The 25,176-nt window shown below is 36.4% G+C and overlaps 6 protein-coding genes and 1 pseudogene across 8 annotated transcripts; 5 read left to right on the top strand and 2 right to left on the bottom strand.

Annotated features, from left to right (window-relative positions):
* Nucleotides 1-6,028, top strand: part of LOC104737326 — a 12,882-nt pseudogene extending 6,854 nt beyond the window's left edge.
* On the top strand, nucleotides 6,432-10,193 carry LOC104737327 (sugar transporter ERD6-like 14). The gene is made up of 19 exons (XM_010457474.2): nucleotides 6,432-6,532; nucleotides 6,644-6,804; nucleotides 6,910-6,972; nucleotides 7,104-7,193; nucleotides 7,288-7,347; nucleotides 7,489-7,554; nucleotides 7,682-7,747; nucleotides 7,821-7,896; nucleotides 8,004-8,068; nucleotides 8,211-8,303; nucleotides 8,414-8,503; nucleotides 8,600-8,684; nucleotides 8,768-8,811; nucleotides 8,925-8,987; nucleotides 9,094-9,153; nucleotides 9,269-9,322; nucleotides 9,435-9,494; nucleotides 9,588-9,702; nucleotides 9,806-10,193. Exons 2-19 carry the CDS (start codon nucleotides 6,655-6,657, stop codon nucleotides 9,946-9,948), a joined length of 1,443 nt encoding a protein of 480 aa, XP_010455776.1. The 5' UTR covers nucleotides 6,432-6,532; nucleotides 6,644-6,654; the 3' UTR covers nucleotides 9,949-10,193.
* On the top strand, nucleotides 10,483-14,624 carry LOC104737329 (sugar transporter ERD6-like 15). Its single transcript, XM_010457475.2, has 18 exons — nucleotides 10,483-10,775; nucleotides 10,926-10,988; nucleotides 11,100-11,189; nucleotides 11,302-11,361; nucleotides 11,502-11,567; nucleotides 11,772-11,837; nucleotides 11,912-11,987; nucleotides 12,092-12,156; nucleotides 12,617-12,709; nucleotides 12,814-12,903; nucleotides 13,007-13,091; nucleotides 13,190-13,233; nucleotides 13,332-13,394; nucleotides 13,493-13,552; nucleotides 13,652-13,705; nucleotides 13,930-13,989; nucleotides 14,073-14,187; nucleotides 14,325-14,624. The coding sequence occupies exons 1-18, from the start codon at nucleotides 10,632-10,634 to the stop codon at nucleotides 14,465-14,467; spliced, it is 1,437 nt and encodes a 478-aa protein (XP_010455777.1). The 5' UTR covers nucleotides 10,483-10,631; the 3' UTR covers nucleotides 14,468-14,624.
* LOC104737330 (UPF0051 protein ABCI8, chloroplastic) lies at nucleotides 14,502-16,609 on the bottom strand. The gene is made up of 2 exons (XM_010457476.2): nucleotides 15,079-16,609; nucleotides 14,502-14,949 (listed from the first exon to the last, which is right to left on the bottom strand). Exons 1-2 carry the CDS (start codon nucleotides 16,510-16,512, stop codon nucleotides 14,731-14,733), a joined length of 1,653 nt encoding a protein of 550 aa, XP_010455778.1. The 5' UTR covers nucleotides 16,513-16,609; the 3' UTR covers nucleotides 14,502-14,730.
* LOC104737332 (mediator of RNA polymerase II transcription subunit 21) lies at nucleotides 17,376-18,779 on the top strand. Of its 3 annotated transcripts, none has more exons than XM_010457479.2 (4): nucleotides 17,376-17,464; nucleotides 17,772-18,076; nucleotides 18,178-18,229; nucleotides 18,515-18,779. In XM_010457479.2, the coding sequence occupies exons 2-4, from the start codon at nucleotides 17,783-17,785 to the stop codon at nucleotides 18,589-18,591; spliced, it is 423 nt and encodes a 140-aa protein (XP_010455781.1). In that variant the 5' UTR covers nucleotides 17,376-17,464; nucleotides 17,772-17,782; the 3' UTR covers nucleotides 18,592-18,779. The 3 variants fall into 3 exon arrangements, with proteins under 3 accessions (XP_010455781.1, XP_010455782.1, XP_010455783.1); XM_010457480.2 differs by having other exon boundaries at nucleotides 17,410-17,596; XM_010457481.2 differs by having other exon boundaries at nucleotides 17,410-17,464; nucleotides 17,783-18,076.
* Nucleotides 18,875-23,448, bottom strand: LOC104737331 (pentatricopeptide repeat-containing protein At4g04790, mitochondrial). The gene is given in 17 exon segments (XM_010457477.2): nucleotides 18,875-19,165; nucleotides 19,168-19,295; nucleotides 19,556-19,773; nucleotides 19,991-20,069; nucleotides 20,158-20,285; nucleotides 20,368-20,532; nucleotides 20,632-20,736; nucleotides 20,883-21,002; nucleotides 21,124-21,222; nucleotides 21,373-21,468; nucleotides 21,569-21,682; nucleotides 21,765-21,872; nucleotides 21,963-22,027; nucleotides 22,156-22,335; nucleotides 22,415-23,005; nucleotides 23,096-23,143; nucleotides 23,228-23,448. Coding segments are annotated over 17 exon segments (2,460 nt in total). The 5' UTR covers nucleotides 23,397-23,448; the 3' UTR covers nucleotides 18,875-19,118.
* Nucleotides 23,599-25,168, top strand: LOC104737333 (peptide methionine sulfoxide reductase B3-like). Its single transcript, XM_010457482.2, has 3 exons — nucleotides 23,599-23,868; nucleotides 24,595-24,751; nucleotides 24,866-25,168. Exons 1-3 carry the CDS (start codon nucleotides 23,660-23,662, stop codon nucleotides 25,022-25,024), a joined length of 525 nt encoding a protein of 174 aa, XP_010455784.1. The 5' UTR covers nucleotides 23,599-23,659; the 3' UTR covers nucleotides 25,025-25,168.

Genomic DNA, 25,176 nt, shown 5'->3' on the forward strand with positions numbered 1-25,176 from the left:
ATTATTTGATATTAGCTCAGGGATCACCTTTTTAAGCTTGTTAGCTAAAATCTTGGAGACAATCTTATACAGGGTGTTGCAGCAAGCTATTGGCCTGAAATCACCGATTTTCTGAGCATTCGGAGTCTTGGGGATCAAGGAGAGAATAGTCGCAATCCATTGCTTCAGCAACTTGCCAGATTGGAAGAATTCGAGCACTGCTTCCGTGACTTCCTGCCCTACTGTTACCCAATGAGATATGAAGAACTTTGCACAATAACCATCTGGACCTGGTGATTTGTTTCTGGGCAGGTTGAGCACAACATTTTTAATTTCCGCGGGTGTGACAGGTGCGTTAAGGATCTGCAGGGCAGTGGTGGAGCACCTTTGTGGGATGAGTTATGCTAGTTCAGCAACAGTCGCTGCTGAAGAGGAACCCAAGTTTCCAAACAACTTTTTATAAAAATCCACTGCAAGATCTTGGATACCTTTCTTTGTGTCCACCACCTGGCCATAATCATCAATGAGGAAGATCACTTCATTTTGGGATTGTTTGGAGAGCACCACCCTATGAAAGAATCTGGAGTTCTTGTCCCCTTCTTTAAGCCAACAAATTCTAGATTTCTGCCTTAGAAACAACTCTTCTGCCAGTGCGAGAGTGCACCATGCCTGATGAGCTTCCCTTTCTTTGAGACACAACAAAGCAGAAGGATCTGCAAGGAGGTCTTGTTGGCACTGGAGAAGCATTGCATAAGCCTCCTAAGCCCGCTTCTCAATGCCTGAGTAGTTTTCCTTGCTAAACTCACGAATTACCGCTTTAAGAAATTTCAGCTTCTTTGATATTGCAAACATCTTGGTCCCATCAAATCGGAGAGCCTCCCACCACATTTTGATTAAGGGTGCAAAATCAGGATGTTGATTCAGTAGCGATAAGAACTTGAATGGCTTCTTAGACTTTTGTTTGGCAGAGTCAAGAAACAGGCATCCCGGGCTGTGGTCTGAGAATGCAGGTTCACCAAAGACCGCCAGAGAGTCAGGGAACTCTATCCGCCAGAGGTCATTCACGACTATTCTGTCTAGCTTCTTAGCAGCAAGACCGATTGAGTGCTTATTCGTCCATGTGTATGTGTTCCCACAATAGGGAAGATCACATAAAGCAGTCAAGTCAAGACATTGTTGAAGATCACGCATACCAGGCTGAGAGGGATTAGCCAGCGGTGTGGAGTGTTCATGGGGGTAAAGTATTTGATTGAAGTCTCCTATACAGCCCACGGTAAGCTCACAACTGTCGCACTAGTTGCTAGACTCACAATATCATTCCATAACAACTTTCTCGATGCACAACAGGTGGAGGATGCGTAAACAACTGAGATGACAATCCGATGAGGAACATATGGTAACTTAAGGAGGCAAGTGATCATTTGCAACGATTTGCTTAAGATAGATACATGTACAGTAGGATGCCAGAGGATCCATATCTTACCGAGGTCGGAAAACTCGTAATTCCCTTCAAAATTCCAGCCTGGGAACCCGCGAGATACTATAGTTTGCGAGTTCTGTTGGCTGACATGGGTCTCTATAAGCCCACCAAAAAGCGGTTGATTTAGCTTCAACCATTTCCGAAAACTTCTTCTCTTTATTTTATCNAGCTCACAACTGTCGCACTAGTTGCTAGACTCACAATTTCATTCCATAACAACTTTCTCGATGCACAACAGGTGGAGGATGCGTAAACAACTGAGATGACAATCCGCTGAGGAACATATGGTAACTTAAGGAGGCAAGTGATCATTTTCAACGATTTGCTTAAGATAGATACCTATACAGTAGGATGCCAGAGGATCCATATCTTACCGAGGTCGGAAAACTCGTAATTCCCTTCAAAATTCCAGCCTGGGAACCCGCGAGATACTATAGTTTGCGAGTTCTGTTGGCTGACATGGGTCTCTATAAGCCCACCAAAAAGCGGTTGATTTAGCTTCAACCATTTCCGAAAACTTCTTCTCTTTATTTTATCATTAAACCCTCTTACATTCCAACAAAAAATATCCATAAAGGAATGGGGTTATTAGAGGTTTAAAGGGCCTCCCGCCCTGAACTGTCGCAGGTTCTTTCTCTGCATTCGCTTGGAGATAACTTTCAAAAAACGATCTTCTTCTTCTTCTGGATTATCATCCTCCTCCGAGAGATTATCAGAAGCATTATCTGAAGACAGCTCACCTACTGCAACTTGATTTGGAGATAGTTGAGCAAACATATTTTCCCGCAAGTCGATACAAAGCTCCCCGTCATCAAAACCAATAGCTTGTGTCCTTTTGACCGAAGAGACAGAAGGGTTCTTTGGGACCGATGATTGAATCAAAGAGCCTCCTTCCCTAGTATTGGAAACTTGATCCCGAGTTACCTCAGCCACGAGAAGAACTTCTCCTATCTTAGGTGGGTAAATGCCCTGCACTTGGGGTAACTTCGTTGGTACAACTGCCTCTTGAGCATCCGACGATTGGGCTTTGAGTGAAGGGACAGAGCTGATAGGGACATTGGAAACAGGTGCACCCACCAAAGGAAGTTGGCTTTGACTGGGACGTTTTCCTTGACTCTTTTCTTTTTTAGCACAAGGGCAGGATGCTGTTTCGTGCTTCACCGAACCACAAGAGTTACAGGTAGGCCGTGCTTTCGAACATCGAGAGACTGTGTGCCCAACCTTCTTACAATGACTGCATAGTGAGGGGGGCCAGGGACTTGATACGTGGATCCTTTTGATCTGGCCAGACTCCAAACGGATGTTAACGGCTTCAGGAAGCGGCTTACGGGGGTCTATTACTGTGTAGACTTTTGCGACTTCGACATTGATAAAGTTCTCAGTGTGAGGGTGAAAACACACATGATGACCTACAAGCCCCGCAATGTGTTAGAGTCCATCTCTGTTAAAGAATTGCAAGGGGACACCCGTGAATTCTAACCACACTGGAACCATTGATAATTCCGGTTTGGTTGGTTGAACCTCAGGGGACCATTTGGCGACGAACATGGACTGACCGTCAATTTGCCAGAGACTTTGGCTCATAATTCTCCGGCGTACATTTGGACATGGGACTCTGAACAGGAAGGAGTTGCCCTCCATTCTCGAGACTGTGATATCTTTTTGCTGTCGACTCCAGATCCCATTGACAATCGCCTGAACTGCACCACGAGGAGGTGCTTCTTCATAGAACTGTCCAAGGATGAAACTGTCCCACGCCTTTTTGTTCTTTTCAATCACAGAGTTCGGAATTGTGACACACACCTCCCCAGATTCCAAAGTGAAAGGAGTACCTTTTTCTCCATTTTGATAGAGTTGCCCTTCAGAAGATCCTTCCAGGGCGAGTCTGATACGACAGAGGATTTTACAGGCATCTGCTTGGGATGAATTGAATCCTTCTCCACTGGGTGTTGTTCTCGTTGAGAAGACCCATCTTGTGCTACGAGCTCCTTTGCAGGTACCGTTACCGAAGATACGACTCCTGTAGCTGCAACAGTGCGATTAGGGTTTGCACTCACCACATCTTGAACAACTGAAGGGGCTTGGGGGCAGGAGTGTGGGTACTTGTCGTTTCTGAGGCCAAATTGGGCTCAGGTAGGTCCTTAGGACGGAGATCTGACGAATCTGAACCAGCTGGTTCTGTGGAAACAGGCGGTGAGGATTTGGTCAAAAGAGACTTAGATGTAACGGTTCCAGTGGGGAGACCGCCGGGAGGCTTTTTAGGCTTCTTTTTGGTCATGGGGACCGGTGGGAGCCGTCGCCGAGATTGGCGAAGGTGAAGGTTGAAAGAAAGGGACCGCATTATCGGGAGAGAATTTTTTCGCCAGCGCGTGAGGCGCGTGTTTTTCCTTTAGCTTTTTTTTTTTTTGTCGTAGTAAGCACTTGTTTGTTTTATCCATTTGCATTTTGCTTGTTTAGTCAAAATACATTTGCATTTACGCTTGTGTTCACATGCTTAGTTTCATATATAGGATTCCAGTGTCCCTTATATACTACTCTAGGTCCCGTTAAACTTCACATGTAAACATAACATTGCGTTATAAAAAAATCAGATCCTGTTTGCTTAGCATAATCTCTTCTTTTCTTGTTCAACCCATAAATACGATAAAAGTACCAAAGGCTTATAAAATACTCTTATCATTGGCAAAATCTGTTTGTAGGCTAAAGTGGGAAGGGGGAAGGAGGTTGAGGTGGTTTTGTTAAGCCTCCGAGGAGCAAGGTCTGATGTATCAGATGAAGCAACACATATCCTAGTAAGGATATATAAACCTATACATATGCACTGAATAGTCATGAGATATATATGATAGATCTATATATATATATATATTACATTGATTTCCCAACATTTTGATGATTATTAGGAATATGCACAGCATGTTGAGGAACAACAAGACATTGAGGGACATGGTTTCTTCAAATTGTTCCAGCGAAAATACTCGTTGCCACTTACTGTAAGTAACTCTTCAAAAAAAGGTTAAAATTAAAACTGAAATTGAAAACATTATTGTCTTTGCACATTTTCTTGATTATATTATTTAACACATTGTTTTACACAGATTGGAGTTGTTCTTATATCTATGCCTCAGCTTGGAGGTCTTAATGGTTATACTTTTTACACTGATACCATTTTTACCTCTATCGGTAAATAAAACCTTATCCTTCTTCTTCTTTCATATATCTTCTTTTTATTCGAACAATCAATGATTATATGATTAACAGGCGTATCAAGTAACGTTGGATTCATATTGACATCTATTGTTCAGGTTGTACTTTTGTAAGATGATAAAGCATCACTAGAAGTCATACATATTATTCTTTCTTTTTTTTTACACACAATACATATTCTTTTAACGATCATTTAAAGCACATTCTTGTAGATGTGTGGAGGCATTTTAGGTGTTGTGCTTGTGGATATATCCGGAAGACGTTCTCTCCTACTGGTAAACAAAAATTAAAACGGAAACCGCAAGTGTAATTAAATAACCAAATCGATAGGTCTTTTTGAGAGAATTCTTTCGAAAAATATTTTTTTTGGGAGCAATTGTAGGTTTCTCAAGCTGGAATGTTCTTGGGTTGTCTTGCAACAGCTATCTCATTCTTCTTGCAGGCATGCTTTACTAATCTATATACTATACTTAACCGGTGGCTTGGTTTCAATTTTGAAAAATCGGTATGTAATCTTTTTTTTTCTTTTTCTTTTCTTACTCATGCAGAAGAACAATTGGTGGGATAATGGAACACCAATATTGGCTCTCATTAGTGTTATGGTAATTAATAAACAGTTTTAATCAGAAGACAATTATAAACAATGCCAAAATTATGAAATTGTGTTTTGTGTATTTATCGTATTAGGTGTATTTTGGATCATACGGATTAGGCATGGGACCGATACCATGGATGATAGCATCAGAGGAAACAAAATTTAAAAAAAAACAAAAAAAAAAAAGCTAAATTGTTAATTCATTGTAAATTAAAATTTTATTTTTTACCATTATCTTTGTTAGATTTATCCAGTAGACGTGAAAGGAGCAGCAGGCACAGTGTGTAACTTGGTCAGCTCTATAAACTCATGGCTCGTTACTTACTCCTTCAATTTCTTGCTTCAATGGAGTTCCATAGGTAACTAATTAGTCTATACTATATATATTATACAAAAAACAATGTTATAAATTAATGATCTTCTTCATGCATGAACTTGGGAAATAAAACTATTATTATTGCAGGAACATTTGTGATATTTGCGGCAGTGTTGTGCATTGGATATGTGTTCACTGCCAAGCTTGTTCCAGAGACCAAAGGCAAATCTTTAGAAGAAATACAATCTCTTTTCACGATTCTCCTCCTGAAGATTCTACAATTTTCTGAAAAGATAAGGATAAAAGGACCCTTTTCTACAATAGTTAAACTTTGACTTCTAGCTATTTTAGCTAGATTGAGAAAACAAAGCGGTTCTTGATATGTTTTTTACGATTGGGCCATGTGCGAATTAATATGTTAAATATTCCCATAAATTACGTCGGGTTTGACCGCCCAAGTTCTATAAATTTAAGTAAAAAAAAATTTATCGCAAAGGAAAAAGGAAAATAAGAATAAACAATAATGAATATACACATGCTTCTTTAAATGGGCCTATGTAACAAGAAGTGCCCAAGTTATTTAAATATACACGTGGAATCATTAGGACTATAAAAGTTTATTCATTAAGCCACAAAACTCACAAAGTAAACAAGCCCATAAAACATACGTTGAAAAAGTCTCAAGAGTACTCTCAACTCTCAAGTCACATAAGTTGTGTGGTGGATATATATTTTGGTAGTTGGCACGTGAGTACATGACCCTGCGTGGTTGTTGGCTGGTGATAGTCTTTATTTGTTTTACTTTGCCCAGCCCCCACTTTTGTTACAAAATTTCCTGCTAATTAATTCCAACTTAAAGCATAAAAGGGGAAACACAACCTGTGTTTTTTTGTGTAGTTCCACTACTTGAGGAGACCAACAATCTTCCAAATACAAAAGAAAAAAACAAACAAAGGTTTTTTGCGTTTTTCCAAGATTTATATATCTCTCCTTCTTTCTTTGATGAAGTTTAATTATGCTTTCTTGTGATTGTGTTAATTAATTACACTTTGATTTATAATCTCAGATTCTAAAAAGATGGCAGAAGAATCTTTATTATTACAATCTCCAAATGCTTCTCCTAGTAAATCCTCTTCACTTCTGTCTGAAATATCAAATGCTTCGACGAGACCTTTAATTTTTGCCTTCACTGCCATTTCTTGTGGTGCCTACACTTTTGGTTGCATTGTGAGTTCCTAAACTCATAATATATATATATATATATATAATCATAATTGGGTTAATGCATGTTTCAATTTTAATTTTCATCAACCAGATTTTATTTCCTTACAGGTCGGATATACGGCTCCTACACAGACAAGTATCATAAAAGACTTGAATCTATCCATAGCTGATGCATGTGTTCAATTATTATTTTTCATTTTTATTTTCTCTTTCGGTTTATTCCGGTTTGATCGGATTTTTTGGTTCAGATAGCTAATTTTCAATTAATATTATTATTATTTTCGTTTTTACCTCTCTCTCAGTTTTCATTTTTTGGATCGATATTGACGGTGGGACTAATCCTTGGAGCATTAATCTGTGGGAAATTAACAGATTTGGTTGGTCGTGTCTACGTAAGTTTCTAGTGAAGAATGATTAGTTCTCAATCTCAAATGTTAATTGTAGTATGGTTATAATAATCTTTTGTGTGATTCTTTTTCGAACCAGACAATATGGATCACTAACATCCTCTTCGTAATCGGCTGGCTTGCTATTGCATTTGCCAAGGTTTACGACTTTTATTGAGTTTTCTTAATTTATGCTACATTACAATCAATAATGAAATGCAGTTGTTTAACTTTATAAGTGATTTTAATTCTCTTAACTATTTTTGTTTATGTTTTTTTTTTTTTCCTTTTTGTCACAAAGGATGTTTGGCTGCTCGATGTTGGAAGGTTATTGCAAGGGGTTTCGGTGGGAATTTTCTCGTATTTGGTATGAATGAATTAAAACCCTAGCTAGAGGTGTTTTTAAATGAGATTTCAAATTAAATTTAAGTTATTTGTTGGCATGAAATTTTGTAATAAAGCATATCATCTGATGATGATTAATAAAATCATAGGGGCCTTTTTACATCAGCGAGATAGCACCAAAAAACCTGAGAGGAGCTGCTTCTTCCTTTGTGCAGGTAAATTAAGTGAACCAAATTCCTGAAAACCTGTTATGAAAAATGTAATATAAGTTTTAAAAGTCCTATACAGTTATTCACAGGTGTTGGTCTATCGGTTATTTATGCACTTGGAACAGTCGTTGATTGGCGCAAATTAGCCATTTTGGGTATGTGAAGGAGATTAATTGATTCATATCGAATTGCACAAATGGAACATTCCTTCAAACAAAAAGTTTGTACTAATGTTTTTTTTGTGTGTTCTTTCGTTGGACAGGATCTATACCTTCTCTAATGGTTGTGCCTCTTCTTTTCTTTGTCCCAGAATCTCCTAGATGGCTAGTAAGCACTTGTTTGTTTTATCCATTTGCATTTACTTGTTTGGTCAAAATACATTTAACTTCACATGTATATATATGGATATTAACATTGTTAAATTCTTGGTCTTAAATGCTCTTATCATTGATAAAAAATCTGTTTGTAGGCTAAAGTGGAAAGGGAGAAGGAGGTTGAGGCAGTTTTGTTAAGCCTGCGAGGAGCAAAATCTGATGTATCGGAAGAAGCAAAAGAGATATTAGTAAGGATATATAAATCTATATGCACTGAATACTGAATAGTCATACATATGATCTATATATATTTTTTACATTGATCGATTTTCCAACATTTAATTTTGATGGTCATCAGGAATATACACAACATGTTGAAGAACAACAAGACGTCGATGGCCGTCGTTTCTTCAAGTTGTTCCAGCGAAAATACGTGTTGCCACTTACTGTAAGTAACTCTTCAAAAAGAGGTAAAAAAAATGAAACAGAAATTGAAAACACTATATATATTGCATTTTCTTGATTTTTTTTCTTGTTTACACAGATTGGAGTTGTTCTTATATCTGTGCCTCAGCTTGGAGGTCTAAATGGTTATACTTTTTACACCGATACCATTTTCACTTCTACCGGTAAAGAAAGCTTTCATTCTCTCTTCTTCTTCTTCTTCCATGATTTTGCTCTATCGACCAGTCAATAATTATCAGATTAATAGGTGTATCAAGTGACGTTGGATTCATATTGACATCTATTGTTCAGGTTTTACTAATATAAGATCATAAAGCATGTATTTTTTTATTTTTTATTTTTGGCTAACACTCGGAATACATCCATTTTAACCGATCATTAAAAACACACATTAATTCTTGTAGATATCTGGAGGCATTTTAGGAGCTGTGCTAGTGGATTTATCTGGAAGACGTTCTATCCTATTGGTAAAACAGAAATCTTAAAACCCGAAAATCGCAAGTGTAGATAACCAAATGGATAGGTTAATTATTTTGATTCGAAAAATAATTTCTTTTTTGAGAGTGATTGTAGGTTTCTCAAGCTGGAATGTTCTTGGGTTGTCTTGCCACAGCCATTTCATTCCTCTTGCAGGCATGCATGCGCTTACTAATCCTATTATCTATATAACGACTCTACTAAACCGGTGGTTTGGTTTTCAGTTTTGAATAACCAAGATGTAATCTTTTTGGTTTTCTTACTCATGCAGAAGAACAATTGCTGGGAAAATGGAACACCAATATTGGCTCTCAGTAGTGTTATGGTAATTAAATAAACCGTTATTAACAGAAGAAAAGACCATTATTTAAACAATGCCAAAACCATAAAAATTGTCCTGCTTTTTGTATTAACTCTATCATATATATTACATATAGGTGTATTTTGGATCATACGGATTAGGCATGGGATCGATACCATGGACGATAGCATCAGAGGTAAACTAAAGATTGAAAAAAAAAATCGCATTATCTATAAATGTTAATTCACTGTAAATTAATAGTTCACTTTTTTCCCATTATCTTAACTAGATTTATCCAGTTGACGTGAAAGGAGCAGCAGGAACGGTTTGTAACTTGGTCAGCTCTATAAGCTCATGGCTCGTTGCTTATTCCTTCAGTTTCTTGCTTCAGTGGAGCTCCACAGGTAACTAATTAGTCTATACTATATATATTATACAAAAAACAATGTTATAAATTAATGATCTTCTTCATGCATGAACTTGGGAAATAAAACTATTATATTGCAGGAACATTTGTGATATTTGCGGCAGTGATTTGCATTGGATATGTGTTCACTGCCAAGCTTGTTCCAGAGACCAAAGGCAAATCTTTAGAAGAAATTCAATCTCTTTTCACTGATTCTCATCCTCAAGATTCTACAGTTTTCTAAAACAAGGAAGAAAGAAAATTTAAGATACTACCTCTAAACTTTGAGACCTCAAGACGCAAGCTATTAGCTATACTATATATATTAGACAACAAAAGTGGTTCCTTGATATGCTGTTTACTATATATTGGGTCATGTGCTCATATAATTATGTTAAATATTCCCATAAATTAAGTGCTTTGTTGTTGTATATTGCGATCTCGAAAGTGATCTCCGGTTATGTTTACTACATTAACATCAGTTAAGGCATAGAGTAGTTAAAGTGCTTTGTGTTTTACTTGCCCTCCATTGCTGTTTAAGTATTTTCTTAAATACCATACAATTAACTCATCTTTTAAAAAATTTTATATGCCCATGAAAAAAAGAAACAAAAGCAAACGTGATAACCATTAGAAAAACAAATAAATCTAGTACTAATAAATAAGAAAAGGAAACATGTACAGTTTGTGTGTGTTTTCAGTTCCGCAATTTCTTGCTGCACGAGTTACAAGATTTATCTCAATTTATATTAAAAAAAATATCTAAATTAGCTTTCCGATCTCTTTTAATTGTTCTCATCTACTTCTAAAACAAAACTTATCATACCTTTCACAATTTTTTTTGTTGTTGTTGTTAAAGAACAAAGAATGTAAACAACAAAGAAAGTAACCGAAGCAAATTTGATTCATAATATCACATTTCGTAAAATGGCAGAAGAAGGTTTATTATTAGTTTCTCCGAGTAGAGCATCATCTTCTTCACTTCTGTCGGAAATATCAAAAGCCTCTACAAAACCTTTTGTTCTTGCTTTCATTGTCGGTTCTTGCGGTGCCTTTGCCTTTGGATGCATTGTGAGTTCCTAAGCTTGATTTTCTAACAATCTAATTCTTAATTATTTAATCGAAAACTAAATTGGTTCATGCATGTTTAATCGTCAGTTCCAGATTTCGATAAAACTTGTTTTTTTTCTTCTCTTCGTGTAATTAATATTATTTTTACAGATCGGATACTCAGCTCCTACACAGTCCGGTATCATGCAAGACTTGAATCTCTCCATAGCTGATGTAACAAGTTCTATTTTATTTTATTTTCGGTTAATTCCGGTTATCTGTTTGGTTTTGGTTCTGGTTCAACTAATTTTCGATTACTGTTATTTTTTTCTTTCAAAAATTCAGTATTCACTGTTTGGATCAATATTGACGGTTGGATTAATCCTTGGAGCATTAATCTGTGGGAAATTAACAGATTTGGTTGGTCGTGTCTACGTAAGTTTCTCCCGAAGAATGATTAGTTCTCAATGTTAGAAGTTAATTTTATTACAATTAGTTATGGTTATAAAAATATACAATTCTTTTGTGTGATTCTTTTTCGAACCAGACAATATGGATCACTAACATCCTCTTCGTAATCGGCTGGTTTGCTATTGCATTTGCCAAGGTTTGTGAAATTATAAATTTTTATTTTGGACAAAAAGTGAAATTATACATTGGTTTAAATTTTTATAAAGAAAGTCGATAAATTGTTTCTACTTATTGTATCTTATTATTATTGTTGTTCTTTAATTGTTTGAACAACAGGATGTTTGGCTGCTTGATCTCGGAAGGTTGTTGCAAGGGATCTCGATCGGAATTAGCGCATATTTGGTATGAATGAGTAAAAATACTAGTGGTGTTCAATCCGATTATTTTGAGCATATTTTGAAATTGTAAGTTTTGGGGTTAATTAGATTAGATACAATTCAAAAGGTATTATAAACTTCTGAGACTTATTAAAAACAAGATTTAAAATATATTGGTGCTTTTATTTTGTAACAAATTATATGATGTGACAATCGTTATTAATCACAGGGACCGGTTTACATCACTGAAATAGCCCCAAGGAACTTGCGAGGAGCTGCTTCTTCCTTGGCACAGGTAAATTATAAGAGAACTAAAATCTTGAAAACTATAATAGAATTTTATTACACAAATTTTTGAATGTTCTACAGCTATCTGCGGGTGTTGGTATATCGGTCTTTTATGCACTTGGAACAGTCGTTGCATGGCGCAATTTAGCCATTTTGGGTATGTAATTAAGACCAATTCTTTTCGAAATGCAAAAATCAAACTTTCTCATTTCATTCAAAAAAAAAAACAAGTACTAATAGTTTTTGTGTTCTGTTGGACAGGATCTATACCTTCTCTAATGGTTATGCCTCTTCTTTTCTTCATCCCCGAATCTCCTAGATGGCTAGTAAGCATTTGTTTTATTCAGTTATTATATATTTTGTGTTTTATATTTGTGTTATATGTGTATGTTAGATTATTATTTTCAATTTTAAGGTAACACATTACATAAGAATACGGTATTTTTTTTTTGTGATTTTTTTTCTAGTATATTTTGGATACTTCAAAAACCAAAACCGATAGCCACAGACATTTATAGTGTGTATTTACCAAATGTAAAACATAACATTTTCATCTCTGTATATAAACTAATTACAAAAATTCTTTGACATTTAATTTACAGTTTGTTTTAAAAGTGTAATTAAACATGATACTTTTATCACTAAATTAACGTATATTTATTGGTCAAAGGATTAGTGTTTTTTTCTTAATCTTTGGTGAGTCAAAGGGAAACATTATATCTTTACATGAATACTTGCTCTGCAAAACCTTAAAGCTTAAATCAAATAAACTAATTCGTTTTGTAGGCTAAAGTTGGGAGGGAAACGGAGGTTAAGGCGGTTTTGTTAAGCCTTAGAGGAGCAACATCTGATGTATCAGATGAAGCAGCAGAGATATTAGTAAAGATATAATCCATATGATCTACATATATAAGTATATATATATATATATATATATATATATTTTAATAACATAAATCTCCTAACAATTTGATGATAATCAGGACTATACAGAACATGTTAGACAACAACAAGACATCGATGGCAGCGGTTTCTTCAAGCTATTTCAGCGAAAATATGCGTTCTCACTTACCGTAAGTAAATCTCTTCAAAAGGTTAAAAACATCAAAAGCATTACTGTTTTTTTTTTTTTTTGCATTTTCTTGACTTATTTGTTTAAATTGGTTCATTATACAGATTGGAGTTGTTCTTATAGCTTTGCCTCAGCTTGGAGGTCTTAACGGTTATTCTTTTTACACTGGCTCCATTTTCATTTCTACCGGTAACTATTCTTTTTCTTCAATGGACCATCTTGTTTTTATATTTACCATAAGGATGATTAAACTTCATTGAATGGTCCTTAATCATCCGATGATCCAGGTGTATCGAGTCACTTTGGATTCATATCGACATCAGTTGTTCAGGTTATACTAAGATAAGACCATAGAGAATGTTTGCATATAATTCCATAGTTTTTTTCGATACATTTTTAAACAAATAAATTTAAAGCACATTCTTGTAGATGTTTGGAGGCATTTTAGGTACCGTGCTTGTTGATGTATCTGGAAGACGTACGCTCCTATTGGTAAAACAAAATCTCAAACTCGTGCAAGAAATGGATAGATTAATTTGTTCGGTTTTTAAAGAAAGTTTAGGATTTTTTTTTATTGGGACTGAGTGTAGGTTTCTCAAGCTGGAATGTTCTTGGGTTGTCTTGCCACAGCCATTTCATTCTTCTTGAAGGCATGCTTAATTACTGTTCCATCTTCTCTACTAAACCAGAAATTGCTTTTAGTTTTTATCAAACCGGACCATAAATTTTCCGGTTATTTCGTTCTGCAGGAGAACCATTGCTGGGAGACAGGAACACCTATCTTGTCTCTGATTAGTGTTATGGTAATTAATATAATTGAGAATAAATCTAAAATTTTATATAATCTATAAAGAACTAGGTCAATTTTGTTTTAGGTTTTTAAGTTTAAAGGATTTAGAATATATAATTTTTTTTTTCTTTTTGAACAAAGATAGAATATATAGTTTATAAATTATCCGATTTGATATAAAATACAAGGAATTTTCATAATCTCAATAGTCGTCTTTTTTCGTGTTTATTTAATTAGGTGTATTTTGGATCATACGGATCAGGTATGGGGACAATACCATGGATCATAGCATCAGAGGTAAATAGATATAGAAACATCACAGACATCTAAAAATTGCTAAATCCATTACATAAGTAATAATGTTTTATTTCCTTTACTAGATATATCCAGTAGACGTGAAAGGAGCAGCAGGAACAATGTGTAACTTGGTCAGCTCTATAAGCTCATTGCTCGTTGCTTATTCCTTCAGTTTCTTGCTTCAGTGGAGCTCCACAGGTATAATATTTAATTTTGTTTTAAGGTGTAATTAATTAAAGAATATAAGTTGGCAAAAACATATGGTCTCTTCACAATTTCGGAATCTTGAAAGTAAAGTTGTTGTCACCTAACTAAAAACGTTTTACTTATTGCAGGAACATTTCTGATTTTTGCCACAGTGATTGGCCTTGGATTTGTGTTCATAGCCACGCTTGTTCCGGAGACTAAAGGCAAATCCCTAGAAGAGATTCAATCTCTTTTCACTGATCCTCCTCCTGACGATTCTACAATTTTCTAATATTTACCAAGAACTGTATTAGAAGAAAGAAGAATGTGCACAAAAAAGTTTTATTACAAAGATCATTTCTGTAAACATTATTGCTTTCATGTTTTTAGCAAGAGTTATACTATTAACAACACCTTTCACAAGATTCACATAAAACTACCAAAACATTACATAATACAAAGTTTTACAGAGACTGAAACTACAAATGTTCTTATAGAGAAGCACAAAGACTCTGTTTTGTTTCCTTAACTGTTCTGTAAATGTGAGGTTTGCTTTTAACCCACTGATCCTTCAAGCTTGATGCTCATAAGCTGGTTAACTTCAGCTCCAAATTCATCAGGTAGCTTGTTGAAAACATCTCTGCAGAATCCAGAGATCATTGCTGCTAATGCTCTCTCGTGATCGATTCCTCTCTGCTGGAAATAGAATAGCTGATCTTCTCCAATCTTTGAGGTACTTGCTTCGTGTTCTACTTTCGCAGATGGATTCTTTACCTGGTAATGTTTCAGACCCACAACAAATTAGAAGAGAAGTTCACAACCAAAATTTATATGCAATCAATCAAGAACAGGCAGACAGAAGTTAACAGCTTATAATAAAGATTAGATCATAGACATATTAACCTGGATGTAAGGATAGGTATTAGCAGCTGCTTTGTCACCGATAAGCATTGAGTCACAAGTCGAAGTATTTTTAGCATTCTCAGCTCTGGACTGAACCTGAACAAGACCACGGTAACAGTTTCTCGAGTGCCCAGCCGATATCCCCTTTGAAATGATTCTACTTTTTGTGTTTTTCCCTTTGTGAATCATCTTGGTCCCTGTATCAGCTTGCTGATAGTTATTAGTCAACGCAACAGAGTAAAACTCGCCAACTGAATCATCGCCTTCTAAAACCACACTAGGGTACTTCCAAGTGATCGCTGACCCTGTCTCAACCTGAGTCCACGAGATCTTGGAACGATCCCCAGCGCAAAGACCACGCTTTGTGACAAAATTGTAAATCCCACCTTTACCTTCTTGATCCCCAGCATACCAATTCTGGACAGTAGAGTACTTAATCTCAGCTCCTTTCCCACAATAGAGCTCAACCACAGCAGCATGAAGCTGATTCTTATCATAAGAAGGAGCAGTACATCCTTCTAAATACTCAACAAAACTCCCTTCCTCAGCAACAATCAAAGTCCTCTCAAACTGACCAGTCTCCATAGCGTTAATCCGGAAATAAGTCGAAATAGGCATAGGGCATCTAGTGTTCTTCGGGATATAACAGAAAGACCCATCACTAAAAACCGCAGCATTCAAAGCAGCGTAGTAATTATCATCACTAGGCACAACTCTTCCCAAATACTTCTTAATCAAATCAGGATACTCCCTAATAGCTTCAGAGATAGAACAGAAGATGACACCAGACTTCTCAAGAGTCTTCCTATGAGTAGTAGCTATTGAAACACTATCGAGAACAGCATCAACAGCAACGTTAGCTAAACGTTTCTGCTCTGTCAAAGGAACACCTAACTTATCGAAATACTCAAGAAGCTGAGGGTCAGCTTCATCTAAACTATTCAGAGTTGGTTTCTTTTTGGGAGCAGAGTAATAACACATATCCTGGAAGTTAATCGAAGGATACCTATTGTCTGACCACTTAGGCTCTTCAAGTTTCAGAAACTTCTCATAAGCTTTGAACCTAAACTCGAGCATCCACTCAGGTTCCTCTTTCAATTTCGAAATCGACCGAATCGTTTCTTCCGATAAGCCTTTAGGGATCGTGAAGGAGTCGATGTCTTCGACGAATCCGTACTTCTTGTCGTAATCGAGATTTTGAAAATACTGTTGAAGCTTATCGGCTGAGCTTGATGATTCGGTAGCTTCGATGGGACGTGAGTCGATTCCGACATCGGCTCTGATTTTGAAGAGTGGTCTTGTTGGATTTAGGGATTTGGGAGATGGGAATTTGAAAGATTCGGGTTTTGGGTGAAACCCTTTTGGTGATTTTGAGGAATCGGAAGTGGGTTGTGGTGAGAAGCTGGAGACACCGTTTGCGAGAAGAGACGCCATTGATGCTGTGGCTCTTAGGAGAAGTTAGAACAAGATTGTTTTTTTTTTTTTCTTTTCGTTATTGTTGTTTTGCTGTTGAGAGAGAGTCGTGTGTTGGAAAGCAAAGGATAGGAATAAAAATGAAATATTTATTGAATTTGTGTTTTTTTCTTAATTGAAATAAAATGATTAATTTTTATGGCCGTAGATTGATGATCGTCTCGTGTCCACCACTGGACTTTTTTTTTTTTTTTGGCTTGAATTTTTTCACTACTCAGCTCAACTATTATTAACCACATATGTTTTCCACTGACTATTTTTTTTAAAAAAATAAAGATAAAACAGTTTGATCTCATATGTAGAATTATGTCTAATTGTTCATGGTAGAATCATATGTAATTGTTCTCATAATTTGTAATTAATAATAAATCTAGACATAAAAAAAAACAGTTTAATCTCTTTTTTTTTTTGTTAAAATATCTCTTTTAGATATTTAATATTTTTGGTTGTTCATAAAAAATATATATATATGTAACATATTTTTACTCGATTTGATTTCGATTCGGTTAATTAAAAATTTTAGTTTGATTTTTATCTTAAAAATGCTAAAAAGAATAAATAAAAGAATAGATAATAATTAATTTTAAAATATGAATATATTTGAAATACAAATATCTTGGTTTATACGCTTCGGTTTAATTTGGTACTACGAAATTTAAATTCAAACCGACTTTGGTTTAATAAAACCAGTAGGTTTATTTGATTTAGATTTTGTTCGGTTAGAGTTTTATTTTGTCACGCAGTCATGCCTTTTTGGGCTTGCCACGTTTTTAAAGCCCATATTTAAACGATTCGGCCCAAATCCAGAACGAAAAATAGAAAAAAAAAAATAAAGCCCAAGTCACGGCTATTCTTCTCTGTCGTCGTTCCAACAACACTTTCCTCTGCGTCGCCGGAGAAATCTAGTCGACGGGTAAGTTAGACTCTTCCTTCAATCCCTTGCTCCGGCGATCTCATCGGAGAATTAATTGTCTTCCTTGATTCAAATTTCACCGTGTTTTTAGAAAGAATCGATTTAGGCACCTGAGAAATCGCCATTGTCTATGTAAGTATTAAGCTTTTCTTAGGGATAGTGGTGAGGGTATAAAAGAGCAAATCTTGTTGAAAAAAGCTAGAACTTTGGGATTGAGATTGGACTTTGTAGCAGTTTGTTTCTGAATCATAGTTGATAAATTTTAGGAATTGAGTACCAATTTTGGTTAATGCTCTTGTCGTTCAAGGTGTTTTGAAGATGGATATAATATCACAGTTGCAAGAACAAGTGAATTCGATTGCTTCTATCACTTTCAATGCTTTTGGAACACTGCAAAGGGATGCACCTCCTGTCCAGCTTTCACCTAATTACCCTGAACCACCTGCTGCTGCAACCACGGTTACTGATGAAGCTACCCCTTTTCCTGAGCAACCTAAGCAGCTCAGTGCCGGTTTAGTTAAGGCTGCTAAACAGTTTGATGCTTTGGTTGCTGCACTTCCCTTGGCAGAAGGTGGTGAAGAAGCTCAGCTCAAAAGAATCGCTGAACTCCAGGTAAAACAAAGTCACATTGATTTTTTTGTAATCCGAATTACACAGTTATTCGTCTAACTGCTTTGCCCTGTTTTGCTTCTCTGCTGTGTTTTTCTCTTCAGGTGGAGAATGATCTTATTGGTCAAGAACTCCAGAAGCAACTTGAGGCTGCAGGTAACTCTTCTTGGCCAACTTCGCTTTAAATATCCACTTCGTCTTTTTAGGGTTTCACTTCATTGTTGGTGTGTCTATCTGTAACTGGAGCAGATCCATTATTATGCACTTCAAATTTGAATGTGTATACATACTTGGTTGCTACACACACTAGGATTAGATGTATCCAACCGTTGTTGGGAGTTCTCTTTAGTGGTTCTAGAATTTGGATTTTTTTTCGAATTTTCCTTGCTACTGCCTCTGACAATTGAAGCTGATGTCAACCTGTGACCTTGTTTGTAACAGAGAAGGAGCTAAAACAAGTCCAAGAGCTATTTGGACAAGCTGCAGACAATTGTCTGAACATGAAGAAACCTGAATGAAATGATTACCTTTGTGTCAAGCTGACTCAGAAACAAAATGATCTGGTTCAGAATGAATATCAATTCTGATTTGATTCACCAAAACAATTTGTTGCAGAAGCAATGACAAGAATGATAGTTAGCTCACAACAACAAAACTATTATTTTAACCTGTTACAATATCATAGAATCCACCTATTCATTCTATATGTTACAGAGCAATCATAGTTGACCCACCATGTCTGATCTTCCGGTCAGGGTTGGTTAGATACTTAGATTACTACCATCTTGGGTATCTGTCACATTAATCGAAGTTGCTGAAAAGAAATGATCAGTCCATAACTTGGGGTCCAAAACCGGAACTTGACTGGACTTAAGCAAGTGCAGATTGCGACCAGTCTGGTGCAGCAGTAGAGACAAGGTTTTAATCCTGTGGCTGAAAATTACTCAGCCGGTTAGTCTTGCCTCCTCACCCTTTCCCTGTCACATATCAAGTCTTATGCAGAGTCCAGCAAGTAAGAATGTAATCCGAGTTCTGTACAAAATCACTACTTTGTTGGGGAAACAATCAATTTCTTCTTCGGTTTCTCTTTTTAGGTGCTTGAGAAAATACTGACTGGCTTTCTTCGATGATATGTTGTACATCTTTATCATCTTTTGGAATTTTTGATACCAATACCTTGGCACCTTCCGAATCCCCTGCAGCTAGTAGAACCTGATACATCCTGCCAAACCATAAACCAGAACCAATGATATATTGGAACCCTTGAAACCTCTTGATCTCTTGGAAACTGATGATCTATTTATCAGAATAAATAGCATTCTATTGAAACTAATGCAACCCGTAAACCGAAACCCTAGTGGTAAACTATGAACTCTCTTTTGTGCCAATGATAGTACAAGATTTGTCTTGTGTTCCTTAAATCTGTCGTTCTTGAGCAAAGAAACCTATTAAATCTAGATAAGGAGGAAGAGGTTGGCTTACCTCAAAAAGCTTAGGACGTTGGAAGGGAGTGCTGCAGATTGGTACTCTTTCCACACCAATAGACCGTGCTTCAGGTCCTTGGCATTAACACATGCATGTAAGAGAAAATCTAGACATTTTCTTGAAGGAACAAACCCAAGCTCCTCTTTCATAAATCTTAGCAAATCCATTCCTAGCTGCACTTTGGTTGGCTCTGTCTCTGCGATTGCCCAAAACACCTGATCCAAAACAGCAAATCACTGAGAGGCTTAAAGTACTGAAGGCTAATATAGTAAAAGAGAAGATAGCTACTAGCTACAGACTCGAGCTTGATGTTCTAACTCAATGTTCTTGCTTTGTTTTTTACTTCAAACATAAAATGTGAACGTTGCGCATAGTCGGAGACATCTAAATGAACAAAGTTTTCAGAAGTCCAAGAGAGAAACAAAATCAAACCTCGTCAAAATGACTTTCCACAGGTATGTCTTTCTTTAACAACCGGACCTTGTTCCGTTTCAGCAAATCAACAATATTGCTATACAACAAAAAGGGCAAATCAAGAATGAGACATTCAACAATGGGGCACACAAGAACTAATTCTGGAGATGGGTGATTTACTCTACCTCGACTTTCTATTGCGGACAGCAAACAAGATCATTCTGAAGAAACCATCTATCCAACTAGTATCATCTTGTAGGTCATCAGCCAGTTGAACTAGCGTACTTAACTCTCCCTTCGAATCAGAGTATTCCTACAGAGATAATCATTTTACTGATCATCAGTCAATTGATATATTGTATTAAGAAAAAGAGTGATTGAAAATGTATACTTACTATAAGAGATATAATTGATTTCGGGTCTACTTGGCATTCAGCTTTCCTCATTTCTTTATATATATGCAAGGCATCTGCCCATTTTCCACGTGATGCAAGAGCCGAAATAAGCACACTTTTCAGCTCATTTTGGTATATAGCTGGAACATCTGGGTCTAGGAGCACCTATGATAGAATAAAAGTATTGAGCTCTTACTCTAATTACGTACCTATATATTCCACTTTCGAGATCTTACCAAAGAAAGAAAGAGTATGAGTGCCTACCTGTTTCGCCTTCTCAAACTTCCCAGATGCTGCATATGCATCTATCAGGGACATGTAAATACGCTTTGTAGCTTGAACTCCTGCTTGCTGCATCTCCTCGTAGTACTTGTAAAAGGCACAAAGACATTCCTCACTCAACACACAGAGAAAGAGAGACAGAGTAGAGATTTTGTAGTGGCGTTTACACAACTCCAAGTTAAGAAGAACAAGTAAGCCAAAAGATCTAAAAAACAGAACATTCTGAATTTTACCTTAGTAATAGCGTCCTCATTGTTACAGTTGTTTATTAGATAACCAAAAGTTATGGAATCTGGTTTAACGCCAGCTTCCTTCATTTGCTTGACGACCATTAACGCGCTACTCACATTTTTCTTTAAAAACATACAAAAACCATCAGCTGAAAAGAATTTAAGAGACGCTGGGAGATCACAGAAAGATGGACAACCTATCAGTTCAGATTATGCAAACATGAATTGGGAGCTTAGATATTACCTCCCGAAAATATCCAGCCAATATACAGTTGAACATGCTAGAGTTCGGTTCCAAATTGAAGTTCTTTAAATTACCAAGCATAATATATGCACCTTCAAACTGCACATAAAAATCAAAATATTAGAGCAAAATTTTGTGTTTAGAAAAACAAGCAAACCAGAAACTGTAAGAAACAGCACAGACAGGTCTTCATTTGTAATATAGGGTTTGAGGATATACTGAAGCTGAAATTAGTAGACAGGAAGTTACATCTTTGATTCTTGTGCACAAACGTATAATGCTCCGGAAGTTCTCAGTATTCGGTTTCACACTCTTTGTGCACATAATTGAATGGATTCTTCGCACCTGAAGCAGTCAAAAGTATGAGGAAACTCCATTTCATATATGAGCAGAGTTCAACTGTATTTTGTATGGATCTAGATTCAAGCTATATGAGGATGCATACCAAATCAAACTCGAGAACTTCATCAATGGCATGTAACAGTGAATGTAGGATATCTGCGGATATAACCAGACCTGCTTCACCCATTTTTTCAACTACATCAAGAGCAGTGACTACCTAGAGTACAAAAGAGAGAATAATCATGAGAGAGAGCACCCGAAATAAAGCCAGATTATTGTAAAGCAAGCATAACAAATACCTCATTTGAGTCACAGCTATACTTAACAAGCTTCTCGTACGATGTAGAAGAAGGCAAAACATCAAGTTCTTCATGCTTCTTGTTGAACTTCAATATGGTATCCACAACCTTTAGTGTAAAAAACCAGTAAAAACATGGGCAATCTAAGCAAAGAATTTTAAAACTAATTTACCAGTAATGTTCATGAGAAGTCCTTACCGTCGTATTTGGGATGCAAGTCGAATAGATAGAAATAAGATCCGAAACTTTTTTCACTCCTTCATCTGTGCATGTTAATGGAATACATATTACACATGCTATAACAATTATTTTCTAGAGTCATAAACATGTTATTGTGCAATGAGTCAGCATCAAGACAAAATTTCTTGGTTTATGTCAAACGCACTCTTACCACTTTCTTTTAGTTCATACAGGAAATATCTTGCAACAGAATCCAATGAAAACCTCCCAAGGTATTCAAATATGTTTGCCAATAGGTCCGACGAATGAACTTTTGTGACATCTACTATCTCTAAGAGACTCTGCAGATGGTACCTTTGGTCTTTCTTACATAGTGCAAGCAGATAGTTTTCTGTTATTTTAAGATAAAACAAAAAGGTTAACAGTTTTCCACAAAACACCAGAGTTGTCATAAACTGAATATGGCTAACCTTGTAAGATTGATAAGCCTTCCCCCTTATTACCATCAATTGTACTGCAAAGTTCTTCAATCTTCTCTCCGTCGCCAAGTTGGATCCAAAGAAGCATTTCATAGTAACCAAGTCTCTCAACCGAGCCAGGACTAGCCTCACTAATCACATCCTTAAAACTATGAAATTCCTCTACCATATCCATACCAGTCAAATAATCAAGAAGAGGACCGTAAACTCTTTCTTCAATCAAGAATCCACGATCCCTCATGGATTTCAAAAGCTCAAAAGCCTTGTCAATATGGTCAAGAGCATAATTTAGATCATTGCTTTTCTCCGCATGCTCCAAGTAAACTCCAATCATGGCACTGTATTCAGTTACACTCATCTCTTTGGCCACCCTACCAAAAGCAGCAAACATAGCCTCGGTGCCTAGTTTCTGAGCAGAGTCTCTAAATATCTTAGCGAAACGCCGTGAGAGACCGTTCTTCTTGTAAACACGCTTCTCTTTCCTCTCACGGGACAACTCTTTCGATCTCAACGAAATGTCAAAAGGGATCTTAGTAGTAAAACTTGGTATCTTCAATGATATGTTCTTCTCCGAAGTAGTTACTGAAAATGTGATTGAATAGAGATCATTGATACAAGTAACAACTTGAGAGAGTTCGTTAAAGGAGGAACTTAACTGATAAAGAGACATACCATGTAACAAATTCGATACTCGATCAGGTAATGACGATTCCTCAACATCTACACACAAACATTTGCACAGAATCATTCATTCTGAAAATCCCAATTACTGAAATGGTTCGAATTGGGCCTTAAAAATCTAACCTTTTTGGTTACCAGAGGAAGGGTTTTTGGAACTGAGAAGTTCTTTGACAGCTTGAGAAGTTCCGGCGATGTCTCTGTTGCCGGAAACAATTGAAGATTCGCCGGCGTTTCTAATACGGGATTTGAAGACTGAGCTTAATAAGCTTTTGCTAGCCTTTGAGACAACCATGTTCGAATCTCTCGAGTGAGAGAGATCGAGAAGCAGAAGAAGAAGAAGAAGAAGAGAAGCTTGGAAGGTTTTTTATATAAACCCTGTAGGGGTTTTTTCAACTTCAATTTTAAAACCTTAGGGTGATAATTTAATTAACTATAAAAATCAGGGATAATCAAGTAAATAGACAAGAATAGATAAGATGGAGAAGAAGAATTCTCAAAAATTTGATTTTGTGTGGTCTTGTTGGATTTGATTCAATTTAAAGGTTGAAAATTTAGATGATCATCATCAATACAAAGATTCTATTTTTCTCATTTACGCTACTTTTATCATCAATCGTTGTTGTATTCGGTTCGATTTGTCTCTCTTCCGAATTAGCTTCTACGGTTGCTATGGCGGCTCCAGGATCGGTTCAGAAAGGAGATGAAGAGTGGCGTGCGATTCTTTCTCCTGAGCAGTTTAGGATTCTTCGTCAAAAGGGCACTGAGTAAGGGTTTTTTGTTTCACCTTTCATCAGCGATTTATATGGTTCAATTTTGCTTTAAAAGTTAGCAACTTTGGGAATTATATTACCTTGGATTAGGCATCTGGTTTTTGAAACTTAGGGTGTTTACATCTTGGTTCGCATCATTTGTGATTCTCAGAGTTAAAAAACTTCAACTTTTGCTTTTTGTAATTGTTGAACATTATTGATACGTGATGGCCAACATTAGTATACAAAACGATACAGTGATATATATTCTTGATGAGCAATAATATGTTGGAATTTATATCTTTTGTGTGCATGGATCATACATAGAAATCTTCTGCTGTAGATGTTGAACAGTTCAGGTTCATACTCAATTCTTTTGAGTGATTGGAATTAGCAGCTTCAATGTAAGGTTATAGTTCTTCAGGGATACCATCTTTTATTACTCTTAAAACTCCAAATGTGAGCTTATCCTCAGTCTCTTTTACCCTGAATGTATATGACATACGAGAGCTCAAACCTAGAAAACTTTGGCGTTTAGTCTTATTAGTTCCTATAGGAGCCTTTACCATTATTAGGTCCTGTCTGAGAATGTATTGCTATATGTAAAATAACCATGAAAATGTCTGCTTTGTCTTTTGGTGTGTCAGTCTTTCTAGTATTTGAGTATAAATCATATTGAATAGAGAATGGATGGTTATGTAATCCCTTTGTTCATGTGGGTTTGTGTTTTGTTAATTTCAGATATCCAGGCACAGGAGAATACGTTAATTTCGACAAAGAAGGAATCTACGGTTGTGCGGCATGCAAAGCTCCTCTTTATAAATCAACCACAAAGTTTAACGCCGGTTGTGGCTGGCCAGCATTCTTTGACGCAATCCCCGGTGCCATTACCCGAACCGTAATAACTGCTCTCAAACACACATACACTTTCTCATCAAAAATTGATAACAAACATGAACTCTTCTTTTTTTTTTGCTCTGCTTACATTCTTGGATTACATTGTTTTTATCAGTCAGACCCAGATGGTAGAAGAACAGAGATCAACTGTGCAGCATGTGGTGGACATCTTGGTCATGTTTTCAAAGGAGAAGGTTTCCCTACTCCTACCGATGAACGCCATTGCGTAAACAGTGTGTCCCTTAAGTTCACACCCGAGAAGTCTTCCTTGTAGATTTCTTTCTCTGGATTTTTTTTCACTCAAGTGAATGAGAGACAGAACAGAATAAGAATCTTGTAGGTGTGTGTGTGAGTGTGTCGTATAGCCTATACTGTTTTTTTCATTATTATTAAATTCAGCACCTTGAGCATTTTGACAGCACCTGT

This window comes from Camelina sativa, chromosome 13 (assembly GCF_000633955.1).
Source record: "Camelina sativa cultivar DH55 chromosome 13, Cs, whole genome shotgun sequence".
NCBI classification, from domain to species: domain Eukaryota; kingdom Viridiplantae; phylum Streptophyta; class Magnoliopsida; order Brassicales; family Brassicaceae; genus Camelina; species Camelina sativa.

Bases quoted from the DNA above. Each gene is read 5' to 3' on its own strand.
- LOC104737327 (XM_010457474.2), top strand. From the start codon at position 6,655: ATGGCAGAAGAATCTTTATTATTACAATCTCCAAATGCTTCTCCTAGT. The intron at 7,555-7,681 runs GTATGAATGAAT...ATAAAATCATAG, and splicing joins TGGGAATTTTCTCGTATTTG to GGGCCTTTTTACATCAGCGA. The intron at 8,812-8,924 runs GTTTTACTAATA...TAATTCTTGTAG, and splicing joins TATTGACATCTATTGTTCAG to ATATCTGGAGGCATTTTAGG.
- LOC104737329 (XM_010457475.2), top strand. From the start codon at position 10,632: ATGGCAGAAGAAGGTTTATTATTAGTTTCTCCGAGTAGAGCATCATCT. The intron at 10,989-11,099 runs GTAACAAGTTCT...TCAAAAATTCAG, and splicing joins TGAATCTCTCCATAGCTGAT to TATTCACTGTTTGGATCAAT. The intron at 12,157-12,616 runs GTAAGCATTTGT...TTCGTTTTGTAG, and splicing joins CCGAATCTCCTAGATGGCTA to GCTAAAGTTGGGAGGGAAAC.
- LOC104737330 (XM_010457476.2), bottom strand. From the start codon at position 16,512: ATGGCGTCTCTTCTCGCAAACGGTGTCTCCAGCTTCTCACCACAACCC. The intron at 14,950-15,078 runs GTTAATATGTCT...AAACATTACCAG, and splicing joins ATACCTATCCTTACATCCAG to GTAAAGAATCCATCTGCGAA.
- LOC104737332 (XM_010457479.2), top strand. From the start codon at position 17,783: ATGGATATAATATCACAGTTGCAAGAACAAGTGAATTCGATTGCTTCT. The intron at 18,077-18,177 runs GTAAAACAAAGT...TTTTCTCTTCAG, and splicing joins AAAGAATCGCTGAACTCCAG to GTGGAGAATGATCTTATTGG. The intron at 18,230-18,514 runs GTAACTCTTCTT...TGTTTGTAACAG, and splicing joins GAAGCAACTTGAGGCTGCAG to AGAAGGAGCTAAAACAAGTC.
- LOC104737333 (XM_010457482.2), top strand. From the start codon at position 23,660: ATGATCATCATCAATACAAAGATTCTATTTTTCTCATTTACGCTACTT. The intron at 23,869-24,594 runs GTAAGGGTTTTT...TGTTAATTTCAG, and splicing joins CTTCGTCAAAAGGGCACTGA to ATATCCAGGCACAGGAGAAT. The intron at 24,752-24,865 runs GTAATAACTGCT...TGTTTTTATCAG, and splicing joins CCGGTGCCATTACCCGAACC to TCAGACCCAGATGGTAGAAG.